Source organism: Malassezia globosa (genome assembly GCF_000181695.2).
Source record: "Malassezia globosa CBS 7966 chromosome Unknown mgl_sf_14.1, whole genome shotgun sequence".
In the NCBI taxonomy this organism is placed as follows: Eukaryota; Fungi; Basidiomycota; class Malasseziomycetes; order Malasseziales; family Malasseziaceae; genus Malassezia; species Malassezia globosa.
This window is the reverse complement of record NW_001849856.1, coordinates 140,163-163,392: the sequence shown is the minus strand read 5'-3', so window position 1 is coordinate 163,392 and position 23,230 is coordinate 140,163. Positions and strand designations below refer to the sequence as shown.

At 57.3% G+C, this 23,230-nt stretch overlaps 12 protein-coding genes across 12 annotated transcripts; 9 read left to right on the top strand and 3 right to left on the bottom strand.

The window, feature by feature from the left end:
• Positions 1-116: 116 nt before the first annotated feature.
• MGL_4133 (uncharacterized protein) lies at positions 117-2,948 on the top strand (the record flags this gene model as incomplete). The annotated part of the gene is made up of 4 exons (XM_001728746.1): positions 117-463; positions 553-570; positions 612-669; positions 816-2,948. 4 exons carry the CDS (start codon positions 117-119, stop codon positions 2,946-2,948), a joined length of 2,556 nt encoding a protein of 851 aa, XP_001728798.1.
• A 189-nt stretch (positions 2,949-3,137) lies between these two features.
• Positions 3,138-4,955, bottom strand: MGL_4132 (uncharacterized protein; the record flags this gene model as incomplete). Its single annotated transcript, XM_001728745.1, has 1 exon — positions 3,138-4,955. The coding sequence occupies one exon, from the start codon at positions 4,953-4,955 to the stop codon at positions 3,138-3,140; it is 1,818 nt and encodes a 605-aa protein (XP_001728797.1).
• Positions 4,956-5,427: 472 nt separating this feature from the next.
• Positions 5,428-6,102, top strand: MGL_4131 (uncharacterized protein; the record flags this gene model as incomplete). The annotated part of the gene is made up of 1 exon (XM_001728744.1): positions 5,428-6,102. The coding sequence occupies one exon, from the start codon at positions 5,428-5,430 to the stop codon at positions 6,100-6,102; it is 675 nt and encodes a 224-aa protein (XP_001728796.1).
• Positions 6,103-6,658: 556 nt separating this feature from the next.
• Positions 6,659-7,021, top strand: MGL_4130 (uncharacterized protein; the record flags this gene model as incomplete). Its single annotated transcript, XM_001728743.1, has 1 exon — positions 6,659-7,021. One exon carries the CDS (start codon positions 6,659-6,661, stop codon positions 7,019-7,021), a length of 363 nt encoding a protein of 120 aa, XP_001728795.1.
• Positions 7,022-7,172: 151 nt separating this feature from the next.
• MGL_4129 (uncharacterized protein) lies at positions 7,173-9,263 on the top strand (the record flags this gene model as incomplete). Its single annotated transcript, XM_001728742.1, has 1 exon — positions 7,173-9,263. The coding sequence occupies one exon, from the start codon at positions 7,173-7,175 to the stop codon at positions 9,261-9,263; it is 2,091 nt and encodes a 696-aa protein (XP_001728794.1).
• A 91-nt stretch (positions 9,264-9,354) lies between these two features.
• Positions 9,355-11,250, bottom strand: MGL_4128 (uncharacterized protein; the record flags this gene model as incomplete). The annotated part of the gene is made up of 1 exon (XM_001728741.1): positions 9,355-11,250. One exon carries the CDS (start codon positions 11,248-11,250, stop codon positions 9,355-9,357), a length of 1,896 nt encoding a protein of 631 aa, XP_001728793.1.
• A 548-nt stretch (positions 11,251-11,798) lies between these two features.
• MGL_4127 (uncharacterized protein) lies at positions 11,799-12,641 on the top strand (the record flags this gene model as incomplete). Its single annotated transcript, XM_001728740.1, has 1 exon — positions 11,799-12,641. The coding sequence occupies one exon, from the start codon at positions 11,799-11,801 to the stop codon at positions 12,639-12,641; it is 843 nt and encodes a 280-aa protein (XP_001728792.1).
• Positions 12,642-13,377: 736 nt separating this feature from the next.
• MGL_4126 (uncharacterized protein) lies at positions 13,378-15,444 on the top strand (the record flags this gene model as incomplete). The annotated part of the gene is made up of 1 exon (XM_001728739.1): positions 13,378-15,444. One exon carries the CDS (start codon positions 13,378-13,380, stop codon positions 15,442-15,444), a length of 2,067 nt encoding a protein of 688 aa, XP_001728791.1.
• Positions 15,445-16,165: 721 nt separating this feature from the next.
• Positions 16,166-16,867, top strand: MGL_4125 (uncharacterized protein; the record flags this gene model as incomplete). The annotated part of the gene is made up of 1 exon (XM_001728738.1): positions 16,166-16,867. One exon carries the CDS (start codon positions 16,166-16,168, stop codon positions 16,865-16,867), a length of 702 nt encoding a protein of 233 aa, XP_001728790.1.
• Positions 16,868-18,146: 1,279 nt separating this feature from the next.
• MGL_4124 (uncharacterized protein) lies at positions 18,147-19,037 on the top strand (the record flags this gene model as incomplete). Its single annotated transcript, XM_001728737.1, has 1 exon — positions 18,147-19,037. The coding sequence occupies one exon, from the start codon at positions 18,147-18,149 to the stop codon at positions 19,035-19,037; it is 891 nt and encodes a 296-aa protein (XP_001728789.1).
• Positions 19,038-19,443: 406 nt separating this feature from the next.
• On the top strand, positions 19,444-21,105 carry MGL_4123 (uncharacterized protein; the record flags this gene model as incomplete). Its single annotated transcript, XM_001728736.1, has 1 exon — positions 19,444-21,105. The coding sequence occupies one exon, from the start codon at positions 19,444-19,446 to the stop codon at positions 21,103-21,105; it is 1,662 nt and encodes a 553-aa protein (XP_001728788.1).
• Positions 21,106-21,227: 122 nt separating this feature from the next.
• MGL_4122 (uncharacterized protein) lies at positions 21,228-22,826 on the bottom strand (the record flags this gene model as incomplete). Its single annotated transcript, XM_001728735.1, has 1 exon — positions 21,228-22,826. The coding sequence occupies one exon, from the start codon at positions 22,824-22,826 to the stop codon at positions 21,228-21,230; it is 1,599 nt and encodes a 532-aa protein (XP_001728787.1).
• Positions 22,827-23,230: the final 404 nt, after the last annotated feature.

Sequence of the window (23,230 nt, the reverse complement as noted above, 5' to 3'; positions counted from 1 at the left end):
TGCAGGCCGCGTCATGTGTGGGTGGGTGGTGGTCCACGCAGACATATCGGCTATCGAGTTTCCCCCCACGCCCGTGATAAGCTCGGTGGCGCGCACCGATCGCTCATTGACATAAGATGAAACTGCGCCGATTCCGCGCGCAAGAGGCATCAGCCGTACCATGCTCTGCACCAGGGACCCTGGCAGAGCAGAGGATGCTGACGTCACCGATGAACCAGGTGAGCCTTCTTGCGCGGACGGACACGCAGCAGCCACAGACGCAGCCGGGAGCCGGGTTCTTCTCACGCACCAACCGGCGGCCCGCATCGCTGCAAGAACTGGACGAACAGGTGGCTGACTTGCGGCAGGAGCTGCGATTCTCTAGCTCCGTCCCAATCAGTCACTGGATCCGGTGTGCGGATGTGCTCAAGCGTCGGGCTGATCAGCATCACCATGCGAGTGATCTGGAAGGCCAATACCTATGGTATGTTGGTAGGATGCGATAAGCATCGAGTGGTTTTTTTTTTCTCTCTCTCTCTCTCGCATAAGCGACGATGGCTAACACACATACAGTCTGGCCAAGTGCGAAAAGTGCGTACGCTGGGGCGCGAGACCATCCAACTTATACACAGAATCCTCGCTGAGCTGATTCCCCACGAGCATACGGCATGGCACAAATTGGACAGCAAGGTACGTGTTTGCGTGGTGCTTGCTGCGTGGCTTTCTGGTTGCTGCGTAGCCAGGCATAGCTACTCCCGCACAACGGCGTCACTGACACTAGCAGACCAAAGAATTATGTCAGACAGTATGTGCTTGGTGATGCTTTCTAACGACAGAATGCCGTGGCTATCCACAGTCTAGTGTCACTCACTCGAGATGCCTTGCTCGATGCTCGCGGCGAGGCGCGGTCGTCTGCGTCGTCCGCGTCGTCCGCCCAATACAAACCCCCGCTGTCGCCGTCGGCCCTGGCTGGCACGCCGAGCCGCTCGTCATTCCGCCGGAACTCATCCACCAGGAAACGCGTTTCATTCGCAGAAGAGTCCGTCTCGTCACCTTCAATGAACCGTACGACGCCGCGGTCTGGGTGGTCGTTGCGCTCGATCCTTCCATGGCACCGGCCGTCGCTCTCGGCAACTTCATCGAGTGACAAGCCAGCACCAGCGGTGGTAACGACGCTCTCATCGCGGCCGGCTGGCCTTCCTCTGTCGACGCCTGATGCTTGGGCCTCGAGCGCTGCAGAGCCTGCAGTACCCGCAACGTCGACATCCGCGTCGGGCTATGTGGCAGCGGATCCCAAGCGTTTCTCACGCCCGCACGCCTCGCATGTCAAGCACACAGCACAGGCGAGAGCGTCAGCGTCCACCGCTCGTCCACCCACGCAGCCAGACACTCGACCAGCATCGTACGCCGCACTACATCCGGCACCGATGCCCACGTACCCGCCAAGTGTTGAAGCAGGACCAAGTCGCGCTGCTGCGCCACCACCGGTTGACGGGCGGCCACGACAAGATCCACGCCGATCCATGTCGCCCACCGATGCGGCCGTTGGCAGACGCGGCACTACGTACTCTACGACAGCGCAGCACAAGCCGACACCGGTCCCGGCCACAGTGACGCGACGCGCTTCGCGCACCGCCTCGCGAGCCGTGTCGCCGCCGCTCTCAGTTTCCCCATCGCCGCCCACTCTGTCGCCGTCGACGAGTCGTGCATCGTCTCCCACGGGCTTTGCCAGGCGATCAACATACCTTTCCACCTCTATACCTTCGATACCTCAGGCGCCTATACCAACATCCTCACCGCCGCGTACATCATCATCTGCCGCGCCTATCGCGAGTCTCTCTCGCTCGCCACCGTCGGTGCGGCGCCGATCTAGTGAGCGCCGCTTTCTTACATCTGACCGACCCGCGTCGCTCGTCGTTCGTCCTTCCACATCATTGCTAGGCATGCCAGCGTCGTCCCGTGCACCGGCAGGAAAAGAACGCTTGGCGTCCGTGGCCGATACCGAGCAGGAGTATGAGCGGCGAACTCCTGCGCGTACGAGTACCGAGGCTGTACGACATCGAGATCAAGATCGTGATTATGATCGCGATCGCGACCGCGACCGCGACCGCGAAGTGCATGCGCGCGCGCGCGCGCATATGCCGCTACAGCGCCGCGCATCGAAACCACACGGGCCGCGCCCATCGTCCGTGGATATCCGCACAAATCTGGCAGGCTGGGCACGCTTGCCAGAAGTGCAGAGCTCACCACCATTGACGAGCTTGGATCTGTTTATGCTGCCGAGCGAGGAGCTCGGCGAAGTTGCTGCGCAGTCCCGCACATCCGCTGCTAGTGGTGCTACGGCTGCTACGGACGGCAAACAGGCACGGTGTCCTACGACAGAGGCTGGCGACGTACTGCGGCAAGTTGTGCTGCCTGGCACGCTCCCGACGCGCTTCCTTGCACATGCACAGGCGAATACCAAAGCAGAGCGCGAGACGTGTGGCTATTTGCTGGGCCATCGGAGGTTCGACGCTTTGTGTGTGACACATCTTGTCATTCCCGAGCAGACCGGCACCAACTACAGCTGCCAGGCATATGGCGAAGAACAGCTGCTCGCATACCAGATCCAGCACGATTTGCTCACTATAGGCTGGATCCACACGCATCCAACACAGACGTGCTTCCTGTCGTCGCTCGACTTGCACACTCATTCTGGCTACCAGGCGCTCCTGCCCGAGGCCGTTGCCGTCGTCTGTGCGCCACGTGAGCAGCCGAGTGTGGGTGTGTTCCGACTCACCCAGCCGCCGGGCCTGCAGTACATACTACAATGCAAGGATCCGGAGCCGTTCCATGCGCACGCGGATCAGGACGCCACGTCAACGCCCTTGTACACGGATGCGACGCATGGGCATGTGGTGTGGAAGGAGCAGGCGCCTCTGACGATCGAAGACTGGCGCTCTTCACACCCCGCATGCCCGTCGCCATGACACACTAGGACTATCACAAGCACGCCCATCCTTTTCTTTCTTTCTTTCTTTCTGTCTCTCTCTCTCTCTCTCTCTCTTTAGGCGTACTTAGCTAATTGGCTTTCCCTAGCCTTTGGCATGAATGCATGTATGAATGTATGTATGTATGTATGAAGGTATGTATGTATGAATGTGGAATTGTATATACATTTAGGCAAGAAAGGCTGGCGGCGCAGGCCCGCCACGGCCGCCACGGACCCATGCCTGGTAGCAGTCAAAGTCACACGGCGACCCGTCCGGCGCGACAAACGTCGCACCTTGACACGGTTTTCGGCACCGCGTGCACACGAAGCACTCAGGATGCCACACAGCACGAAGTGCCTGGACATGTTCGTCACCCACTGGCTTCTTGCATGCTTGGCATCGCGGCCGGTGACACGACTCGCAGTATGCATGCCGGCCATGCACAAAGAACGGCCGACTGCACTCGGACGTGGTGCTTTCATCGCTGTCTTTCTGCTCCACAAATGGATCGCCACACTGTGCACAGAAAAAGTGGGCTTCATGATACGAGCGCACATCACCAAACGCATCGACCGTCACGAATCTTTCATCGACAATCGGCGTCTGGCAGTGGTAGCAGCGGCGCGAGAATAATTCGTGGAAATCCAAGTGACAGTACGGCTCGCCATCATGCTCATAGAACGATACGTGCTCCAAGGGCGTTTGGCAATGTGCACATGTGAAACACCGCGCATGCCATGCATGGCCCATTGCATGTACCATGTAACCACCGATCCAGCGCCCACAGCGATGGCACATGGAGTGAATGCCTTCAGAAATGTAGGGACCATGCGTCGTTTCCCGATCTGCGGCAGACGAGCTCGATGCATGCTGTGGCGCCGGCATCTCGTCACTTGTTGCGACATTGTGCGAGACGTCAGGTGAGCTTGGATCCATCATATCGTCTGTCATGACGTGACCATCCAGCATGATCAGCGGGATCGGCGGCTTAGCAGAGGAGGCCGAGGACGCCGCTGCATTGGCAGGGACCACGTCGCTCGTGTGTTCAGGCAGAGAGGGATGTGTGCGTGAACTGTCATGCTCGCCATGTTGAGGGGGCGCAGTTGCCAATGTGCTGGAAGACGAAGGAGCCGATGCCGATGGCTTTATAGCAGAGCATGCGGACGTAGCTGATCCAGACGGAGTGGATGTCGATGGCGTCAGCTTCAACGACCCGGTGGCCTCCGAGGCTGGAGGCTGTGAGCATGCAGACAGTGTTGTTCCTGCAGGAGTGGCGGCCGTGGCCACTGGCATAGCTCGTCGTGGGGAATCGACAGGCAAAGATGGCGGTGGCGAGTCAACTCGCTCAAGCGATGGTGGTTTCGGCGGCACAGACCGCGGCGGTAACGGTGGTGGTTGTGAGAGAGGCAAGTGGTGCGCTGGCGGAGGTGTTGATGGCCATGGGGCGACTGGCACTTGTTCTTGTGCTTGAACTTGCGCTGGCGCTGGTGGGAATGAATACATTGACCATGGCCGCGATGGGCTATCAGGAGGACCTGCCACCCAGCCCATGCTTATAGGTACGTGACTTGCGCCAGGCATGGGCAATGGACGCGCCCCATGGCGCACAGAAGGGAGCGGTCGATGCGGCGAAGATGTAGGTGTGGTTGTTGGCGACGTATCCATTGCTGGAAACGGTGGTAATGGTCTTTTGCGTGGGATCTTGAAGGATGGTGACGCTGTTTCTCTGTTACGCGATGTTGTGTGCTCGTGGAAATCCATGTGTGGAAGCACCGGTGCTCGTGGCCTCTCGTGTGATTTCTCCGGCTTGGGTGGCACAGGTGGTGGCAAGTCCTCGTCAGCATGTCCACCGAAACGATGTGCTCCTAATTCTTCTGTGGCTTCCGCTTGTGGCAAAGTCCGGCGTACTGGCTTATGGCCGCGATGAAACAAATCATAGGCACTGGGCGACGACGCAGCGAACGAGCCTGATGGCTGCGGCAATGGACGCTGCGACACTGACATGTTCAAAACGATGCCCAGCAAATAGCCTTTGAGGAATAAACTCGCTGTTTTATCTCAATACCACAAAGACGTCGAGACTCGCCCAAACTGTATGTGTGTGTGCGTGTATGTCTGTGTGAGTGACTGTATGTGTCTGTGTGTAGAAGTATCGTGAACAAAGCCCATTTTGTTTCCAACACACACAATCACCCAGCCACCCATCCACCCACTCACGCATTCACTTGCTCAGTCTCAGGGCTCGCGTGCATCCACCTCAACGCGTGAGGAATTGTATCACGTGATCTGAGCCGGTCGTCTCGTCGCGAGCGTTTGCGCCGTCATAGACCACGAGCGACAAGAAAAGGAGCAGCAGCAGCAGCAGCAGCAAGAGCAACAGCTACTAGCAGCGTTCGTTTTGGTCTTTGCTTCTTTCAGTCGCAAACTCTATTGTTGCTCTCTGGCAGAGTCAAGAGTACCGTACGATCTCTGCCTCATGATGTATCACAGAGCAGTGGCGCTGGTGCCGCTTGCATCGCGGACGCCTTGCCACACGCATGCCATCCATACGACTGCCTGCGTCAGTGTATCGCGACGCACGCGGCGGCAAGTAAAGCGACAGAAAGATGAAGACTTGCGACATGCCATTTCACTGTATCACATCACACCTGCTTTCTACCGCACAGATGTTGCGGGAGACAAGGATCAGGAGCTACGGGACGAAGTCGCCGAAAGTATCTTGGGGCCGTTCCTGAACCACCGGTCTGGCCGCTCTTTCGTACAATGCTCCAACACGCATGAACTTATGCATCATCAGCGTGAGGCATGGCATACAGCGCGCCGTGACACACTTAGCGAGATGGACACATACGAGAACGCGGGCCTGCCAAGCTCGTTCTTGAGCAAAATGTCCACATCGCTGCCGCCACGGCATCGACAAGCGCATGACTCAGACGGTTTGCGTGCACACTTTGTCAAGCCGCCATCTGCATACCCGACGCGCCGCGCCCGTGACACCGCTGGACATGGCGATCTATATGCTCAGGACGAACTGTCGCTCCGAAGTGCGCAAGTGCGTGACGCTCTGTACGGCACGGTCGCAGGCGAGCTTCCAGGTCTCGAAATCGTGCGTGAGTATGAGCGTGATTGGGACGCGCACGAAAAAAAATAGTTCTGCATGATAGGAACAACGATGTGTGCAAAGAAACCCGCGTGAGCCATGAACCTACATCCAAAGCGCCGTCAGTACGCGATCGAGCGATGCTTCCTCAGACTTCACGCGTCGAGTGAGTGAACATTAGATTGGATATTAAATTGTATGCATGCCCGTTTTCCGCCACGAGTTAGCGCCAATGGTTTAGTGGTAAAATACAGCTTTGCCATGTAAGTAATGGATTAGCTGTGCCGGGGGTTCGATTCCCCCTTGGCGCATTCGTCTTTTTTTGTCGCTCCCTTCTCGTGGGATTCGTCCCCATCTCGGATAATTTTACTTTTATTCGTTGTAGCGTCCGGGCTGCTAGCTAGCCGGTGGAGAATTCATAGTGCAGGCGACGTCAGGTGCCAAAATACGACCCAAATTTTGCGCACGCATCTGTCTCGCCACTGCGGAACACACGCGCGCCACGCGTTGTGGAAGTCGTTGTTAACATCGTTGTCGATCACACATCCACGTTGGCCTGGAGAGACCGGGCCGGTCCATCACCGCACTTTGCTATACCACGCATACTATGAGCGGGAATCAGGGCCCGATCCTGCCCGTAATCAATGTGCCAGTCAACTATGATGAGGAACGAGACAAGATTCAAGACTTTCTCGAACACTTCAAGGCATCGCTTGCCCAGGTGCCATCTTTAGCCGATGTTGGTACGCAGCATGCATCATACATGCCGGACGAGTCGCCTGAGGCCGCACTAGCACGCGAAACAGATGCAGGTGCTATGGAGATTGATGCTCTGTACGAAAACACCGACATGGCGCAGGACGCCGTCGTAAACAAATACATGGTCCAGCTGGTACGTATGCATGCCCCAACCGCGCCGCGCTCGTGGCCGCATACGTCAGGAGAAGAAGAGGCACTGGGATGGGCGTGATAGCGAGTGCAAAACCATTGATACTCACACGATTCCCTGCTCAGCAACGGATAGCCAATCGCGATCAAGAGATGCTCGCCATTGATCTAGACGATGTCGCTCAGGTACGTGTGCCGCATGACGTTAGGTCTGTGACAGCCATCACTTACATATGCACTCCCTTCTACAGTATCGCTCCGCATCTGGACAGTTTATCGGAGGCACGTTGCTCGTCGCGATCCAGTCCAACACCAAGCGGTATCTGAATTTGTTCTGTGAAGTGATTGACCGCATGATGCCTGATCCGGACCGGGACATTTCCGAGAAGGACGACGTGTTGGATGTCATTCGGCACCAGCGCCTGGAGCGCAATGCCATGAACGAGCAACAGGAGGAGAGCATGGGCGAAGTAGCAGAGGTATTTCCCCCCACACTTCTTCGCCGCTACATGCTGTATTTCCGCCCGCCTTCGCGCACGGCGTCCCTGCCCGTACGAGCGATTCGCGGCGCACATCTTGGAAAGCTCTTGAGCGTGCGCGGGATTGTCACACGCATCTCCGATGTGAAGCCGTCGATTCTCGTCGATGCGTACGCATGCGATGTATGCGGTGCCGAGGTGTTTCAAGAAGTCACCGGACAGCAGTACATGCCCTTGACCTTTTGCACGAGTCGGGTGTGTGTGACCAACAGGACACGGGCCCCGCTGTATCCGCAGGCCAGAGCGAGCAAGTTTCTCGCCTACCAAGAGATCCGGATCCAGGAGATGACCGACCAGGTGCCGGTGGGGCATATTCCGCGCTCGATGAATGTGCACCTGTACGGCCGGCTCACACGGCAGGTCAGTCCCGGCGACATTGTGCAGCTGGGCGGCATATTCCTGCCGCTGCCATACACAGGCTTCCGAGGCATCCGTGCTGGCCTGCTCACTGACACGTATCTGGAAGCACAGTCGATCCACCAGCTGAAAAAGACATACGAGGCTATGGAGCCGACGCCAGAGATGGAGGCGGAACTAGCTGAATTGCGCTCGGACCCGTCCTTGTACCATCGACTCGCATCGAGCATTGCGCCGGAGATCTACGGCCATGAAGACATCAAAAAGGTGCTGCTGCTCCTGCTCGTGGGCGGATGCAACAAGACGATGGGCGATGGCCTCAAGATTCGTGGCGACTTGAATGTCTGCCTCATGGGGGATCCTGGTGTGGCCAAGTCGCAGCTGCTCAAGTATATTGCGAAGGTCGCGCCCCGTGGGCTGTACACGACAGGGCGTGGGTCGTCCGGCGCCGGTTTGACCGCCGCGGTGTTGCGGGACCCCGTCACGGACGAGATGGTGCTCGAAGGCGGCGCACTTGTTCTTGCGGACAACGGCATCGCCTGCATTGACGAGTTTGACAAGATGGAAGACGCCGACCGGACGGCGATCCACGAGGTCATGGAGCAGCAGACCATCTCTATCTCGAAGGCGGGCATCAACACGACGCTCAATGCACGCACATCGATCCTCGCAGCTGCCAACCCGCTGTATGGCCGATACAACCCACGCGTTTCGCCCGTCGACAATATCAACTTGCCAGCCGCCCTCCTGAGCCGATTCGACATCCTGTATCTGATTCTTGACTCGCCCTCCCGTGACGATGACGAGCGGCTCGCTCAGCACGTCACGTATGTCCATATGTACAGTGCGCCGCCTGTGCAGGCGCAGGATGTGGTGCCGCCGCATCTGCTGCGCCACTTTATTGCTGCTGCGCGGCAGTGCCGGCCCGTGATCCCACGCAGTGTATCGGACTATGTGGTGAATGCATACGTGCAAATGCGTGCACAGCACAAACAGGACGAGGAGCGCGACGAAGCATTCACCTACACGTCTGCCCGCACGCTGCTGGGCATTGTGCGGCTGTCACAGGCGCTTGCACGCCTGCGCTTTGCTGACATGGTCGAGATCGGCGACGTCGAAGAGGCGTTGCGTCTCATGGATGTCAGTAAAGCGTCGCTGTACACGTCGGCTCGGCACCGCGGCGATCTGGGCCATGACCAGAGCTATGTCTCGCGAATCTTTCGTCTCTTGCGAGAAATGGCCGTACATGCAGGCCAGGAAGATCCTGCGCATGCGAATGCGTCGGGGCTGGGCGAGCTTGTGCTGGCGGATGTGCGTGCACGCGTCCTAGCTGCAGGCTGGGTCGAAGACCAGCTGCATGACACGCTGCAAGAGTACAGTTCGTTGAATGTGCTCCAAGTCGTTGGCCAGCGCATTGTATTTGCTTGAGATAGGGCGTCCATACCAAAGGCACACATCACCTCACCTCGTCTCTGTGGACGTGCTTCGACGTGCGGCCAGTTCCAAACGGGCTCTTGGGTCACTTGAAGGCAGCAAAGGTCTCGGTGATGCGGCGTGTCGCCCTCGAGAGAGCCGAGTCTAAACACATGTACGCACTCCAGGCCATCTGCATTTCGGTGAAGAAAGGTGCAAATGCAGGGCCAAAGGTCGCTGCTGCATCTGACCCAGCGTCGGCGAGCGCGCCGCGCCAGACAGACATGTCGCGAACGTGCTGGCTATCGGCCTGGACGGCCAAGCTTTCTGCCGATTGCCGCACGCGCTCCATGCGCGTATGCGCACGAGAGAGTGCCTCGACCAAACCCTGGACTTGGTGCTGCACACTGCCATACTTGTCCTCGGTCAGGGATGCGAGCACCATAGACTCCATAGCCATCGCAGCGAAGCAAGCGCGCGGCGCTTCGACGTACAGCGTAGTGTCCAACAGGAGCGTGGACTCGGGCGCAAACAAAGCTGCGTGGATCGTATGGGGGAAAAGCACATGCTTGGCCTCGGATGGGATCCATTTCCATACTGTCTGAGCAAGAGACTTTCCGAGGAATGCGGCTGATGGCGCGGAGGTTGGGGGTGCCGATGTCAGCGGCTTGGAAGAGGCGCTGGAAGCGTCTGGATTTGACGTCTTTGCAGATGATGAAGTGCTCGCGGGCCGAGACGCCAGCGTCTGCCAGATGTTGAAGCGCGAAGACGACAAGGACGTGGGGGGCGGCGCACGAGAAGCTTTGGAAGCTTTGGAAGCAGCAGCAGCAGCGGCGGCGGCGGCGGCGGCGGCGGCGGTGTCAGTATTAGCAGTCGCCAAGCCAGATGCTTTCGCGCTTGGTAAAGGTTGTTGTGCTGCGCTGTTGATCTTCGCTTCCGGAGCGGGAGCGAGTGCATCCAGCGCTCGAATGCACGCCTGTGAGATCGCAGGGAACGCAACAGGACGGCCATGCAAGCGTTGCACATCGTCGTAGACAGCTAGGCGGAATGCCTTGTCATGCTTCGCAAGTCGAGTGAGCTCAGCGAAGGCGTGTGTAGAAAAGAAAGCATGATTGTCGGTCAGGCCACCCAGAAGCGCTGTGATGGGATCTTTGTACGCAGACACGATGGAAGGAAGTGGGTGTGTCCAATAGACGTCAAAGAGAGTGTGAATGACCTCCATAAGCACCATCATCAGCACCAGCACTGGCACAGCCGATGCAAACATGGACCAAGCGTGGAATGGCACGCGGAATGATGGCACGATGGCTTGCCGGACCACGGTATCAACGCCTGTGATGCGCAGGACCGTCGTCCAGAATGAATCACGCACCATGACATATACACAGAAAAACACAGGCCATACACACAAGACGGGCAGTGTCCGCACAATATGGGACGACAATGCGTCCATGGCATGCACATACAAAGGCATGCCGAGATGACGTGCATCAAAGGGTGGCACGCCACGTCGTGCACCTTTGAAGCAAAGCATAGAGCATGCCGCATACAAACTACCTAAGCAGGCAGCAGAAGCCGTGGTGACAAGGAAAGTCTCGTTCACATAGTATGCTTGGTTTACATCGACATAGCGAATGGGCGACAATGCGGTCTTCTGTGTGCCTTGCAGACACACGGCTGTGCTTGCATAGATGAACACAGTGAACATTCCAAGCACAGCATGCATCCCAAGTGATGGCCACACGTCGCCCGCCAAGAGAATGTGGCGCGCGTATGCCGCACGGGATATTGGCACGCGGTCCAGCTCGTTCGGGGGGGTGGAATGGATCAAATGTGTGCGGCGCATGAGAAGAAGCGGCAGAACCACGCATACTACGAGGCAAAGCGTGCCGAGCAGCATGCAGGGCTGCCATAGTGCACGAGGTGAGAGCAGACTCGCGGCCAGCAGAAGGTAAGACGCCACGGTGCTCAGGAACAGGATGCGTTCCTGCCTTGGGCGCATCGCACGCTTCGTGAGCGCGCGAAAAGTCGCGGATGGCGACATGGGCTGCACGGGAGGTGGGTGTGCCGGCAGAAGATCAGCCGACATGGGGCGGGGTGAGCGTGGATCTCCCAAAGAAGCAACAGAAGGCTGCGGCGACACAACCAACGGAGCAGGACCAAGTCAGATGTTGCTTTTTGGACGCGTAAGCGAAGAAGACGCACGATACACGCCTCCACTGCCAATCGGCTCGGCGCGCTACCTGGGTGGGTCTACCTGCCGACAGCCCAGGAGAGGTTGTTGGTTGGCCGCTGGGCAGGAAGAGTGGCGAGCGAAGAAATGCCACGTGGTTCAGAAGATGGCTTACGAACGCGCGCACTTTGCGAGTCGGCCGCGCTTGAGAAAACGAACGGCTCGTCGCTCATTTCTCTCCTGGTCTACACAGAGCGAGCAAGAGCTAGGAAAGCATGCTGCGTTCAGCGGGACTCGCGACTGCAGCGCGTCGCACAGTAGTGGCGAAGCTGCCAACGCGTACATATGGTGCGCGGTACTTGCACCAGCTGCCACCGATGCCAGCTGCACTGACGGAAGGGTGTGATCCATTCTTGTCAAAGAGGACAGTGCACCTTTTGTGGACGCAATGGCAAGCTGGATTGTTACAGCGCTTGAATGAAGAGGTGAAAGGCACGCCCAATGCGACGGAGTCTGTCGTCGAGACAGTGATGAATACAGCGCGTGACCGAGAAAAGATCCTCATGTTCAACTATGCTTCGCTGGCACTCAACACGAGTTTTTTCCTCTCGAGTCTGGTGCCCCACGCTGCTCAGTCGGTGCAGGCATACCCACAGCCATCGACACACATGGGTGCCGTTCCGACGTTCTACGGCAAGACACTTGCGACGGCAATCGCAGACCAGTTTGGATCGCTTCCGCAGCTCAAGCTGGCAGTCTCGTCAGCGGCTATGGGCATGGTCTCGAGTGGATGGATCTGGCTTGTGAAAGACGATCATGGACGCTTGGGCATTGTCCCGACGTATGGTGCAAGCACTGTGCTAGTGCACCAACGACGGCAGTGTGGACCGAGTGACCTTGTCACCACCGTGCAAGATGGCCAGACGTCGAGCGATGCCGCGACGCCAGCGACGACGCCAGCATCGAATGAGTCAACAAGCGCCACGACGCCAGCGCAAGAACTACGTGCATCCGCACCGAATCGTTTCGACAGCCTCTCCCGAAGCTCAGCAGCCGGTGCAATTGGGCATCATTTATACCCCTTGTTCTGCATAAGCATGTTTGAACATGCATGGCTGGGCGACTATGGCTTTTGGGGCAAGGAACGTTACTTGACGCACTTTTGGGACTGTCTGCACTGGGAGCGTGTTGAGCGTCTTTGGGGCGACGATCGTGCTTAGGCACAGACACAGATACCAACACGTACGTACGTTCCTTTGGTTGCCCACGTGTTGTCTTCTTTGCGCTCATGTCCGTGGCGAATCTATAGAACATAGGCAAGGCAAGGCGCGCTATCTGTGACGACACAGCATGCGTGCGCTTTCGACTTGTGCGATGCGCATCAGTCGGTTATCCTGTGCAGCGCAGCACTCGGTGTAAGGGGGGAGGGGTCTGTGCGATTGTGCTAGATGCTCGGAAAGGTCGAAGCAAGCCATGCAAACACACACCCACGGTTCATGCAAGCATTTTCGTCTTATGAGAATCCAGACGAAAAACCTGCCATGAATATGTGGTAAAAAATAAAATGAAAATCAACCTTGCTATCTCATCATGGAGACAAGCTGAGGTGGAGCCATCCAGTGCAGCCCGGCCTTGTCCGCACTTTCATCGTGATGCCGCTGTCGTTTGGAGAAGCCGACACGAAGCGTCGTGGATGTGGAGGGAATGACCGTCTTTCCTACCGAGATCCAACGAATCATCGACAAGAGGGGGCTTCGAGGTTATACACAGCCCATAAGATTTGTTGCATCTAACGCAACTTTGCAGCTGTGGCGCTGTCGTTTGTGAGGGGGGCAAGACGTGTGCGAACAAGACCAGGCCAAGTGTGTGAACACGACAAGAGAGCGAATACGAGAGCTAGGGTGCGATCAAGCGAGCGTATCAAAGCCACCAACGACCCTCCCCCTCCCATGAACCATGTCGCTTCATGGACCAGCTGAAGTCCCCAAACGATCTGACTCGGCCACCACGCACCGACAGCGCAGGACACCATCGTTACGTGTTCAGACAACGCAGCTTCGAAGTTTCTCGTATGACTCAGAGCCCGGGGCGAGGCGAGGCCAGGTGCCTGTGTCGTCATCGGCAGCAGCAGCAGCAGCAGCAGCAGCGGGCCAAAGCGCCACAGGTCGATCGAGACGCAGTACGATGACAAGTCATGGGCAGCTGCCCTCGGCCGGAGGTGCGGGTACGGTAGGAGGCTCAACATCACGCACACAATCGCCACTCTCTGTCCTTAGTCCGCGCACGCCCAGCTCTCATGCACATACGCGCCTGTTTGGGCGTGCAGCTGCGTATGCAGCACAATCCCTCGTGGATGTCGTGACACGCTCGCTGTCGCCAAGCAGCACGCATGGCTATGCATCTATCCTATTCGACATGCCAACGGCTTCCTCCCCCATATCTTCCATCGCAGACTGGGATCATCGACATGCAGACGCAGGCACGTCCAGCAACGATCATCGCACTGCCGCCCATTCCACAACGAGTTCTGCTAATGGCCCTAACGGCGGCAGCGACATACGTCATCCCGTGCAACAACACCAACACCACGCGCATCACCATGTGAACGACGACGATCGACGCAGTTCATCGGATACCACAGCGGGTTCGGCTCCCGCGTATGCGCTGGCTGGTGACGACGACGAGGTCCAGCTACTCAGAACACATGCACGCAAATCAACGCACAGCGAACACTCGATCCCCATGGACGACATTGTGGCGCCAAAAGCGAGGCATGGGGCCGTATGGCTGCATCCCAAACCGAGCAAGGCGTCGGCAGCATCGACACATCGGCGCCAACGCAACCGCCAGGCGGAGCACGCGGCACGATGGACAGCCGAGCATGCATGGGCGCGTTTACGAACAGGCTTATCTTTGCTCGCGAATCCACGCGAACTTGCCGCTTCGGTGCATCAGCATGTCCATGCACAATGGATCTATTGGGCCCGCGCATTCCGCGACCCCATGACGGACCAGCGAATCTGGTGGCCGCCGTGGCTTGCTTCGTACGTGCCGCTGCTCATCTGGGTCGGTATCAGTGTGATGAGCACGACCATGGTCATGCTCTTTCATGTGCAGCTGTTTCATGCATTGGATGTGCTATCGACGACGCTCAGGAGCCTGGGTCTAGTGGGCCGCGTGCTCTTTGGCATGATCATCTTTGTGCTAACGTTCCCACCGATGCCGCTGTATTCGACTATGATCGTGCTCTCAGGCTTTGCGTTTGGCATGTGGCAGGGGTTCCTTGTCAGCTACGTGGCAGCGCTCACAGGTGCTGCTTCCGTGTTTGTGTTGAGTCGGACGCATCTGAGGGCGTGGATGATGCGCCTTCTTGCACATGCTGGTGGCCTGCAGCGGGTCATTCGTGCGATAGAGCTGCGGCCGCAGCTCTTGTTCCTCGTGCGTCTTGCGCCGTATCCCTACAACCTTCTGAACATGCTTCTCGCAAGCTCGCACGTGCTGACGTTCCGCACGTATATTACATGCACGGCACTAGCGCTGCCAAAGCTCCTTGTTCACACAAGCATTGGCGCATCGATCGAGAGCTTCGCTTCGTACCATTCGGCGGCAAACGAGACGCAGGGCGCCGATCCCTCCCACAAAAAGACCAACACGGTACGGCAGGTCTTTGGTGGCTTTGGCATCGCTCTTTGTGTGGGCATCTTTCTGTACTTGTACTATGTGACGCGCCGCGCTGTTGATACACTGGACAGCGATGAAGGCGAAGATGCCGAGTCCCTAGATGAATCGGCCACGACCGACATGGAAGACGACAAAGACCCCCTAGCTAGCGGCGTCTATGACCAATCCAAACCAGGCACGCCACTGCGACGTGTGACGCCGCTCGAGCTGCGGCGGCCACGCTCCGTCATTGCTTGGGACCATCTTGACCGGCTGCCGCCGCCGCCGCCGGAGCCGCCTCTTTCTTGGCTTGCCGAATCTATTGAGCAATTTGAACGTGCTGCCGAGCAGCGGGTTTTGTAGGTAAACTACTATCTATGAGCCGTCATCGACAGAGTCTAGGGCTGATAGCGAATGAATACCTTGATGTTTCTTTTCCGCCAGGCAAGTACTACCAAGCCTGAAATCCGCATATTATCCGATACCTGTCATCGATATCCCACAGGCACGGGGTAAGGAGCGGGCGATCTCGATCGTGTGCATTCGATGCATTGCGAGCACAAGCATAGCTACCACGTGCATCTGCAAGAGCCGGTAGCATACATTCGCGCTCGCGTATATACGTAGTCTGTGTCCCTTGTTCTCGTACTGACTCACTGTCCCATACTCACGTATCGTGCCTCGGTCATGTCCGCTTCCCCTCACCCCCCTCGCCTCCTACACACACAGGACACACAGTCACACATTCTTTTCTAAGCCTCGTCCTTGTTCCAGTCACGCACTTCTCCTCTAGTGCATGTGTTTCCAACGCGCGTGCACATTCTTGCTACGACATCATGATGCCCTGGGACAGGGCAGGCAACTATTCCCGTCCTTGGTGGTCGATTTGTGGGAAAAAGGATTCGTTTTGCACTTGTCGCTTAAATAGGGCATTTTTTTTTTCTTTCTTTGTCTACTGGAGGCTGACTGGCCGATAGAGGTTGGCCGGCCGACAAGCCGACCGGCTGTCAACGCAGTTTCACATGGGGTACGCGGGCATGTAAGCGTCGTTGACGTAGCACGGATCTCCACCTCCAGCACCAGCATGCAGCGGCCAGAATACATTATCGAGCATATGGAAGAGGATGAACCTGATGCGCCGGCGCACTTCCCACCATGGGCACTCCTCGAGTACCGGCACATGCTATACCATATCGGCGCCGGCTCAACAGTGCACTTTACGGCCCTATCACAGGCATCCCTGGACGCATTAGAAGAGGCCTTTTCTCAGCCACTGCTGCCACTAACGAATCCAGCCAAATTTGAACTACACGCCAAGTCAGTCACAACCCTGGCGAAGGAACGTGGTTGGAGCATGGAACGGATCTGCTTGCTTGATCCGAAAGCACCTCTGCCTTTGTCTGTGCGGGATGCTGGCATGCACACGTCCCAAGCGCCGGCACCGTCTTCGGCGTCGCAGGCCATGCCCTTTACACACTTTTTGTTCGGAGGCATTCTTGGTGATGATCCGCCGCGCGATCGAACGTCGTCTCTTCGCAACATGGGATTTCCAGGTCGGCATCTCGGTAGCGTCCAAATGTCGACAGACACGGCGGTAGGCGTCACGAAGCGTGTGGTAGAGGATGGATTGCGGTTAGGCTTGGCAGAGCTCCAGGGCACGGAAGGTGCTGACATCGACTCAGATGGCCAGGGGTCGCTCGTGTTTGTGGATAGTCCCACGATCGAATTTGGTCGTGGCGAGTCGGTACGTATTTGGACGACCAGTCGCTGTCTCGTTGACGCTTGACACCACGATACTAACAGGAAACCAGGTGGAGCTTCCCTACCGGTACCTTGCCGTGCCAGGATCCCAAACAGAGCCACTCATGGCACCTGGCATGCGGGATATCATCTATGGTGACTTTGATCGCACATTCGAGTTTGACGAATCGTAGTTATGTCTGTCTCAATAGGAACTCTATGCCTTGAGCTTGCAGCTTGCGCTCAAACTGCTCAAGCCAACGTTGTAGGAGCGGCACAGCCTGTGGAGCTGAGTCTGGCGCGAAGGACGAAAGATACGAAAACACATTTTGCGCTGAAGGTGAGAAAGAAAGAGAGAGAGAGACATTGCGTGTGCGTATGTGTGTGCGTGTGCGTGTTAGGCAATGTGTGTATCAAGGTGACCTCTTTGCACGTACCGATGGGTGCAGCGAGCTGGGCAGCTTGCTGCATCAGTGTGTTTGGCTGCGACTTGGCAGCAAGAGCCAATGCATTGGATGGCGTGCTTTGGCTCGATGAACTTAGCGATTGCATCTGTCTCTCAACTTCATCGAGTGTCTCGATACTTATACCTAGTGTGGCCGTGCGCACCATGCCTGGCGGCACCTGGTCACGCTTAGGGTCTCGGATCCGGAAGATAGCCGATGGCTTGGTGTTTTGCAAACTGATGCCGAGTCAGTGAGACCAAGATTGTGTGCGTACCATCCAAGGAGCTGCCAAGTCTGTGCATTCGCACTCATATCCTCTTTAGGCCACATGAGGTGCACCGTCGCACCATAGCCCTCAGGAAAGGCTTGTTGTCCTGTCATGAAGACGACGATGTGATTGATTTGGTCCGCCTGCTCCAGCTGGAACACGGCATGGGTCGCGTCAATTTGCTGTGGTGGCGGGAGTGGCAAGCGCCCTGCTACAACACAAGAAAACATGGGCCAGTACCAGATCGAGGCGGTTCGTGCACAATGCTACGAGTCGACTACGAATGCAATCACGAGGTTGGGAAAGGTCTTGTCATGTGGAGGGGCCCAAGATCCCCTCTGAGATGAGAGTCTGTGTGCCTCGAACCAACCAAATCGACCATTCCTCCATTCATCCAATCTCCATCGAGCGTCTCGTGGCTGTGCGGCGACGAGCGATTACGGTCAGTGACATCGATCCCACTGATATAGAACGGTGGCTAGCCATTCTTGTCACGAATCATGGCGTCTGTGTCAAAGTCAATATGCCTCGTGCGGAGCAGTGTGAACATTGATGAGACATTCCAGGTGCCACATATCGTGCGCCCGGGCGAGACTATATCCTCATCGGCCATGTGGGCGCGACCTGGAGGGAAAGGCGCCAATGTAGCAGCGGTACTGGGGCTGGCAGGTGTGCAGGTCAAGATGCTCGGTGCCGTGGGATCGGATGCTACTTGGCCGATCGACTGTTTGAAGGAGCGCCATGTCGACACGACGGACATGTACGTGTCGCCGGATGTCCCTACAGGCCGTGCATTCATTCAGATTTCGTCTGAGGATGGTGAAAACTCTATTGTCCTCTTAAAAGGCGCCAACTTTGCTACGAACACGCCACTTGATGAGCCCAACGCATGGTTCTCGAGGAACGAACAGCAAATAACGCACCTCGTTCTTCAGAACGAGATCCCTCTCGCTTGTACCATCGCCTTTGTGGAACATGCAGCATCCCTTGGTAATGTCTGCACTGTGTTCAACCCCAGTCCTATGCTGACGCCCGACGAGCTTCGGGCGTTCCCGTGGTCGGGAATCCGCGTGCTTATTGTGAATCAAGGGGAAGCAGCAGACATGCACAGGGCACTTTCTGGACGTGACGCAGGCTCTGAGCCAGCGAAGGCACTTGCGTCTTTGCCGGCCTTTGCATCGATTCAATGGATCGTGGTCACGCGTGGAAGCCAAGGCTCTTGTGCGGGTGTGCTCGTGGGCTCGGAGCGCGTGTGGGTCGATACACAGGCGGCCAAGACGAGAACGGTCGTCAATACTACAGGTGCTGGTGACACGTACACAGGCTATTTGGTTGCAGGGCTCATGAGCTTGCACGAGCGTGATTCGCTTTCATCTGAGCGGATCAAGGCCATCATGCACCGTGCCTCTGTAGCTTCAGCTATGGCAGTTGAAGTCGATGGAGCCATGGAGAGCATTCCGTCGGCCAAGGAGGTGGATGCTCGGATCGCTTTGCTGGGCTGACCTGACTTGAGAGCGACGTTGGTGCATCTTCGGCCCTTTTGTGTAGTACTTCTGTGCGTCTGACTGGTGATGCCATGTGTGTTGAGGCTCTTTCCCCACCCTTCGTCCATACCACAGATTTTGTCTGTGATCCGCGCACGGTCCATACAAATGGTAGCTCAGCCGGACGGCACACACATACGCAGTCAGACGCACGTCCTTGTAGTGGAGTGACTCGCAACGTGATTGGACAATGTTTAATGCACGTCGTGACGCGCGTCGTGACGCGTCACGACGCGGCGCGTGTGGGCGAAAGCAATGCGCCACTACACGCGCGGTGGCAAAGAATGGTTGGCACGCTGACAATTGATAACCAAGGCCACACTGGCGGCCCTGGGAGCTTGGGGACGTCCGACGGTGCGCTCAGATGACGTCAAGTGGTGACGGCCTTGCGTTGTCCTCGACGCAGCGTCTTGTTCGCGGTAATGTGACGCCTAGTCGAGCGTCGCGGTTCTTCTTGCCACGCACACCGTGTCCGCGTCAGGATCCTCTGTGCACGCCTGAACGAGGCACATCCGCCGTCATTGATATTGAGGCTTCGACGCCGTACTCGGGCATGTCACCCTATGATGCCGATCATACTCAACAATCCTTGTCGTCGTCTCCAGCGTCGAGTGAAGTGCTCACACCCAAGCATGAGTGCGAGCGAGAATGGCCATCGTCGCCGACCCTTGACCGCAAGAGACCCAGAGCCCAGCGCTCTTATACCCCGACCGGACATGCTCGTCTGGATTGTATTGAAGACGTACCAGCTCTTTCTCTGACGAGACACGCAGAGACACGTACTGTGTCGATGCCGTCGTCCATGTCACGCTATCCACTCGCCACACATGCTGGGCCTCGTATTCCACTAGCGTGGCAGCGCGTACAGAGCCGATTCACTTCGCATGCACGACACGCACGTGCGTTTCTCTCGTCATTTCGTACAGATGCGGACTCGTACTACCACCTCGAGTCAGGGTGCATCCCGCATGGCACGTCCAGTCCGTTGAGTGCTGCGTACATGCACAGCGCATGTGCAACGAGGGATACACCACAGTGCCTCGCTGTGGGTGATGACGAGGGCCGTGTCCATCTGCTTGATACCCTTCGGCCTCCGCATGCTCCAGATGCTTGCCGGCATGTGACGGAGCCTCTGTTGCATGGCTCGATCTTTGCTTTGGACTGGCGCAAGGATGACCGTGTGATTGCACTAGGGGGAAGCGACTATTCTGTGAGCGCATGGGATGTCGAGCATCAGCTCTGTGTCGCCTCATATGATGCGCACCGAGGAAGTCCGCGAGCCTTGGCATGGGATCCAAATGAGGCGGCGGGGGGGCGAATTCTTGCGAGTGGCGGTCGGGATGGCGACGTGTACATATGGGATCTGCGGATGTCGGAGGCTGCATTGCATATCCCACGAGCACACGGTATGCCTCGCACGCGTCGCCTGCCAACACAGGAGCGACAGCGACCGAGGCCTCGTCGACGAGCGTTGCAACCCACCGGGTCGGCTGGCGTCACGGCGCTTGCCTTCGTACCGGGCCATGGCCTAGCAACGGCATGCAGTGAAAACGCGATTGTCCATGTATGGGATATGCGGAAGGCGCATTGTAGTGCGAGCAGTGTGGACTGCTCCAAGCGAGCGTCGTGGAACACGCGGCCCCACGGCATCTCGTCGTTGGTCGTCGCACACAGCCGTCGCGAGATGTATGCTGCTTGTACAGACGGCTGTATCTATGTGCTCAATACGGACGACGTGGCGCGTCCTTTGATACCGGGACGCGTATGTGCCTTGCATCACGAGATACAAAGACAAAATACATTGTATGCGCGCTTAGCACTGTACCATGACACATACCTAGCACTGGGTTGTCACTCTGGCGATGTGGTCGTTTGGGACGTGTCGAAGCCGATGTCTATGACGCCGTTGGTGGATGAAGCAGGTATCTCGCGCGAAGGAGGCATCGTTCTCCCTCGTGCACACGAGCTCAAGTACGTATTGATGCATACACGCACCCCTCGTCGAAAAAAAAAAACGTACATCTAGCAGAGCAACTAACCAATCCAGTGCGGAAATCAATGCAGTGAGCTGGAGTCGTGGGCCCCATGGTGCGACGCTCGTTTCAACTAGTGATGACCTGACGATTCGCACGTGGCAGAGACAACATGCTACATACGTGAGCTGAAGCCATCACGCTCAATGATGGCCTTGGTACTGGCAATGAGACCCTGCAGCTTGTTAGAGCCAGCCTCAGGCGCCGCATTCACATCGACAACGCGACGCTCCTTGTCTAGGAGGCCGTGCATCTCCTTGGGAAGGACGTGTGTGTCGAAATAGCGGGCAGCTTCGCCCTCATTCGAGTCGGCGGCAATGGACGAAATGACAGCCTCGGAAAACTTGGCGGGATGAGCCGTCGATAGAATGATTTGAGGCACGGCATGGCCGTTAGCACGGCGGTTCGCAGCCTCGAAGCCGACGGCTGTGTGCGGGTCCACGAGATAGGATCCGGGCTCTTCCTTCGTGCGGAAGTAGCGGCGAATTGTGCTGCGAGTCTCGTCGTTCGACACGCGCTCTGCAAGGAAGTCGCGCTTGGCAAGCTCCCATTGAGCGTCTGAGACGGCGAATGAGCCGCGTGTCTTGAGCTCGTGCATCCATTGGGTGACTTGCTGCCCAGCGGCCTCTTCCTTGTCGTCCGCCTCTGTGTCGGACTCGTGCGCAAGGTACCAAAGCAAGCGCTCAAAGTTGCTCGACACAAGAATATCCATCGCAGGACTAAGCGTTGCGCGCACCTCGCCGGATGCCGACTCTTTTTCATAGCGTCCCGTCGCCCAGAACCGCTGCAGGATGTCATTCTCATTCGTCGCAACGACAAGCTTCGACATCGGCACGCCCAGGCGCTTCGCATAGTATCCGGCGAGGATATCGCCAAAGTTGCCCGTAGGCACAACAACCTGCACGGACGAAGCGTCGATCTGCGGCTGTTCGCGGCGCAGGGCAAAGAAGGCCGCGAAATAGTATACAATCTGCGACAAGATGCGTGCCCAATTGATGCTATTAATCGCACCGAGATGGTGTTGATCGTTGAAGGCCTTGTCGGAAAAGAGCGCCTTGACAATGTCTTGGCAATCGTCGAATGTGCCGTCGACGGCCAGATTGTGGACATTGTCGTCGAGTACGGTTGTCATCTGAGCTTCCTGGATCGGCGACACACGGCCGCGTGGATGCAGGATAAATATGTGAATATTCTCCTTGGAGCGCAGTCCTGCGATTGCCGCACTGCCTGTGTCGCCACTTGTCGCGCCAAGCACCGTCAACGTGTGGGGCGCACGGTCAGCCCGGTTGGCGTTGCTAGCGGTGGCGTTTCGGCGAGCGAGGAAATACTCGAACAAGTTTCCAAGCAGCTGGAGAGCGACATCTTTGAACGCAAATGTTGGTCCGTGCCACAGTTCCAAGCACCATTCGTGCTCCGAGACACGGCGCAGCGGCGTCACGTCCTCGTGGCGGAACGTCGCGTACGATTTTGTGATCAGCTCTCGCAGGTCATCCGGCGGTATACCGCCTTCTTCGGCCGTGGTTGGCACGAATAAAGACACAATCTGGAAGGACAGCTCGACGAAGCTCAACGACGCCCATGCCGTCTGCCAGTCGTCTGGAAGCGTTGGCATCTCAGCTGGCACATACAATCCTCCATTCGGTGCGAGCCCTTGCAAGACAGCCTCTTCGAACGTCAGGCGCTCATGCCCACCACGCGTGCTCAAGTACTTCATGCGCTCGGAAACACGAAGAGGTGTCAGCTTCGTACACGTTGGACGGTGCGAGTGCCGGTCGATGGCGCTGCCGCTGCCGCTGCACTCCCCCACCCCATGGCCTAATTCGCATCACGTGCCATCACCACACACACACACACAGGCACACAGACACACACACAGGCGTCACGCCCCTTTTGGGTGCCGGTGTGGAACTATGCACCTCCACGTAGGCGTCTAGTTCGTTCATGCGCCGTGCGCCTCATGGGACAGGTTGTCTAGGGAGGGGAGCCGAGCATCACGCTTGTGTAAGACAACTGCCTGCATACATTGCTGTTTCGGCTCAACCAAACACGCGCTACCTCTGACGCACTCAAGCGCGTGAGTAAGCAAGCAAGCGAGCAAGCAAGCAAACAGACAATCAC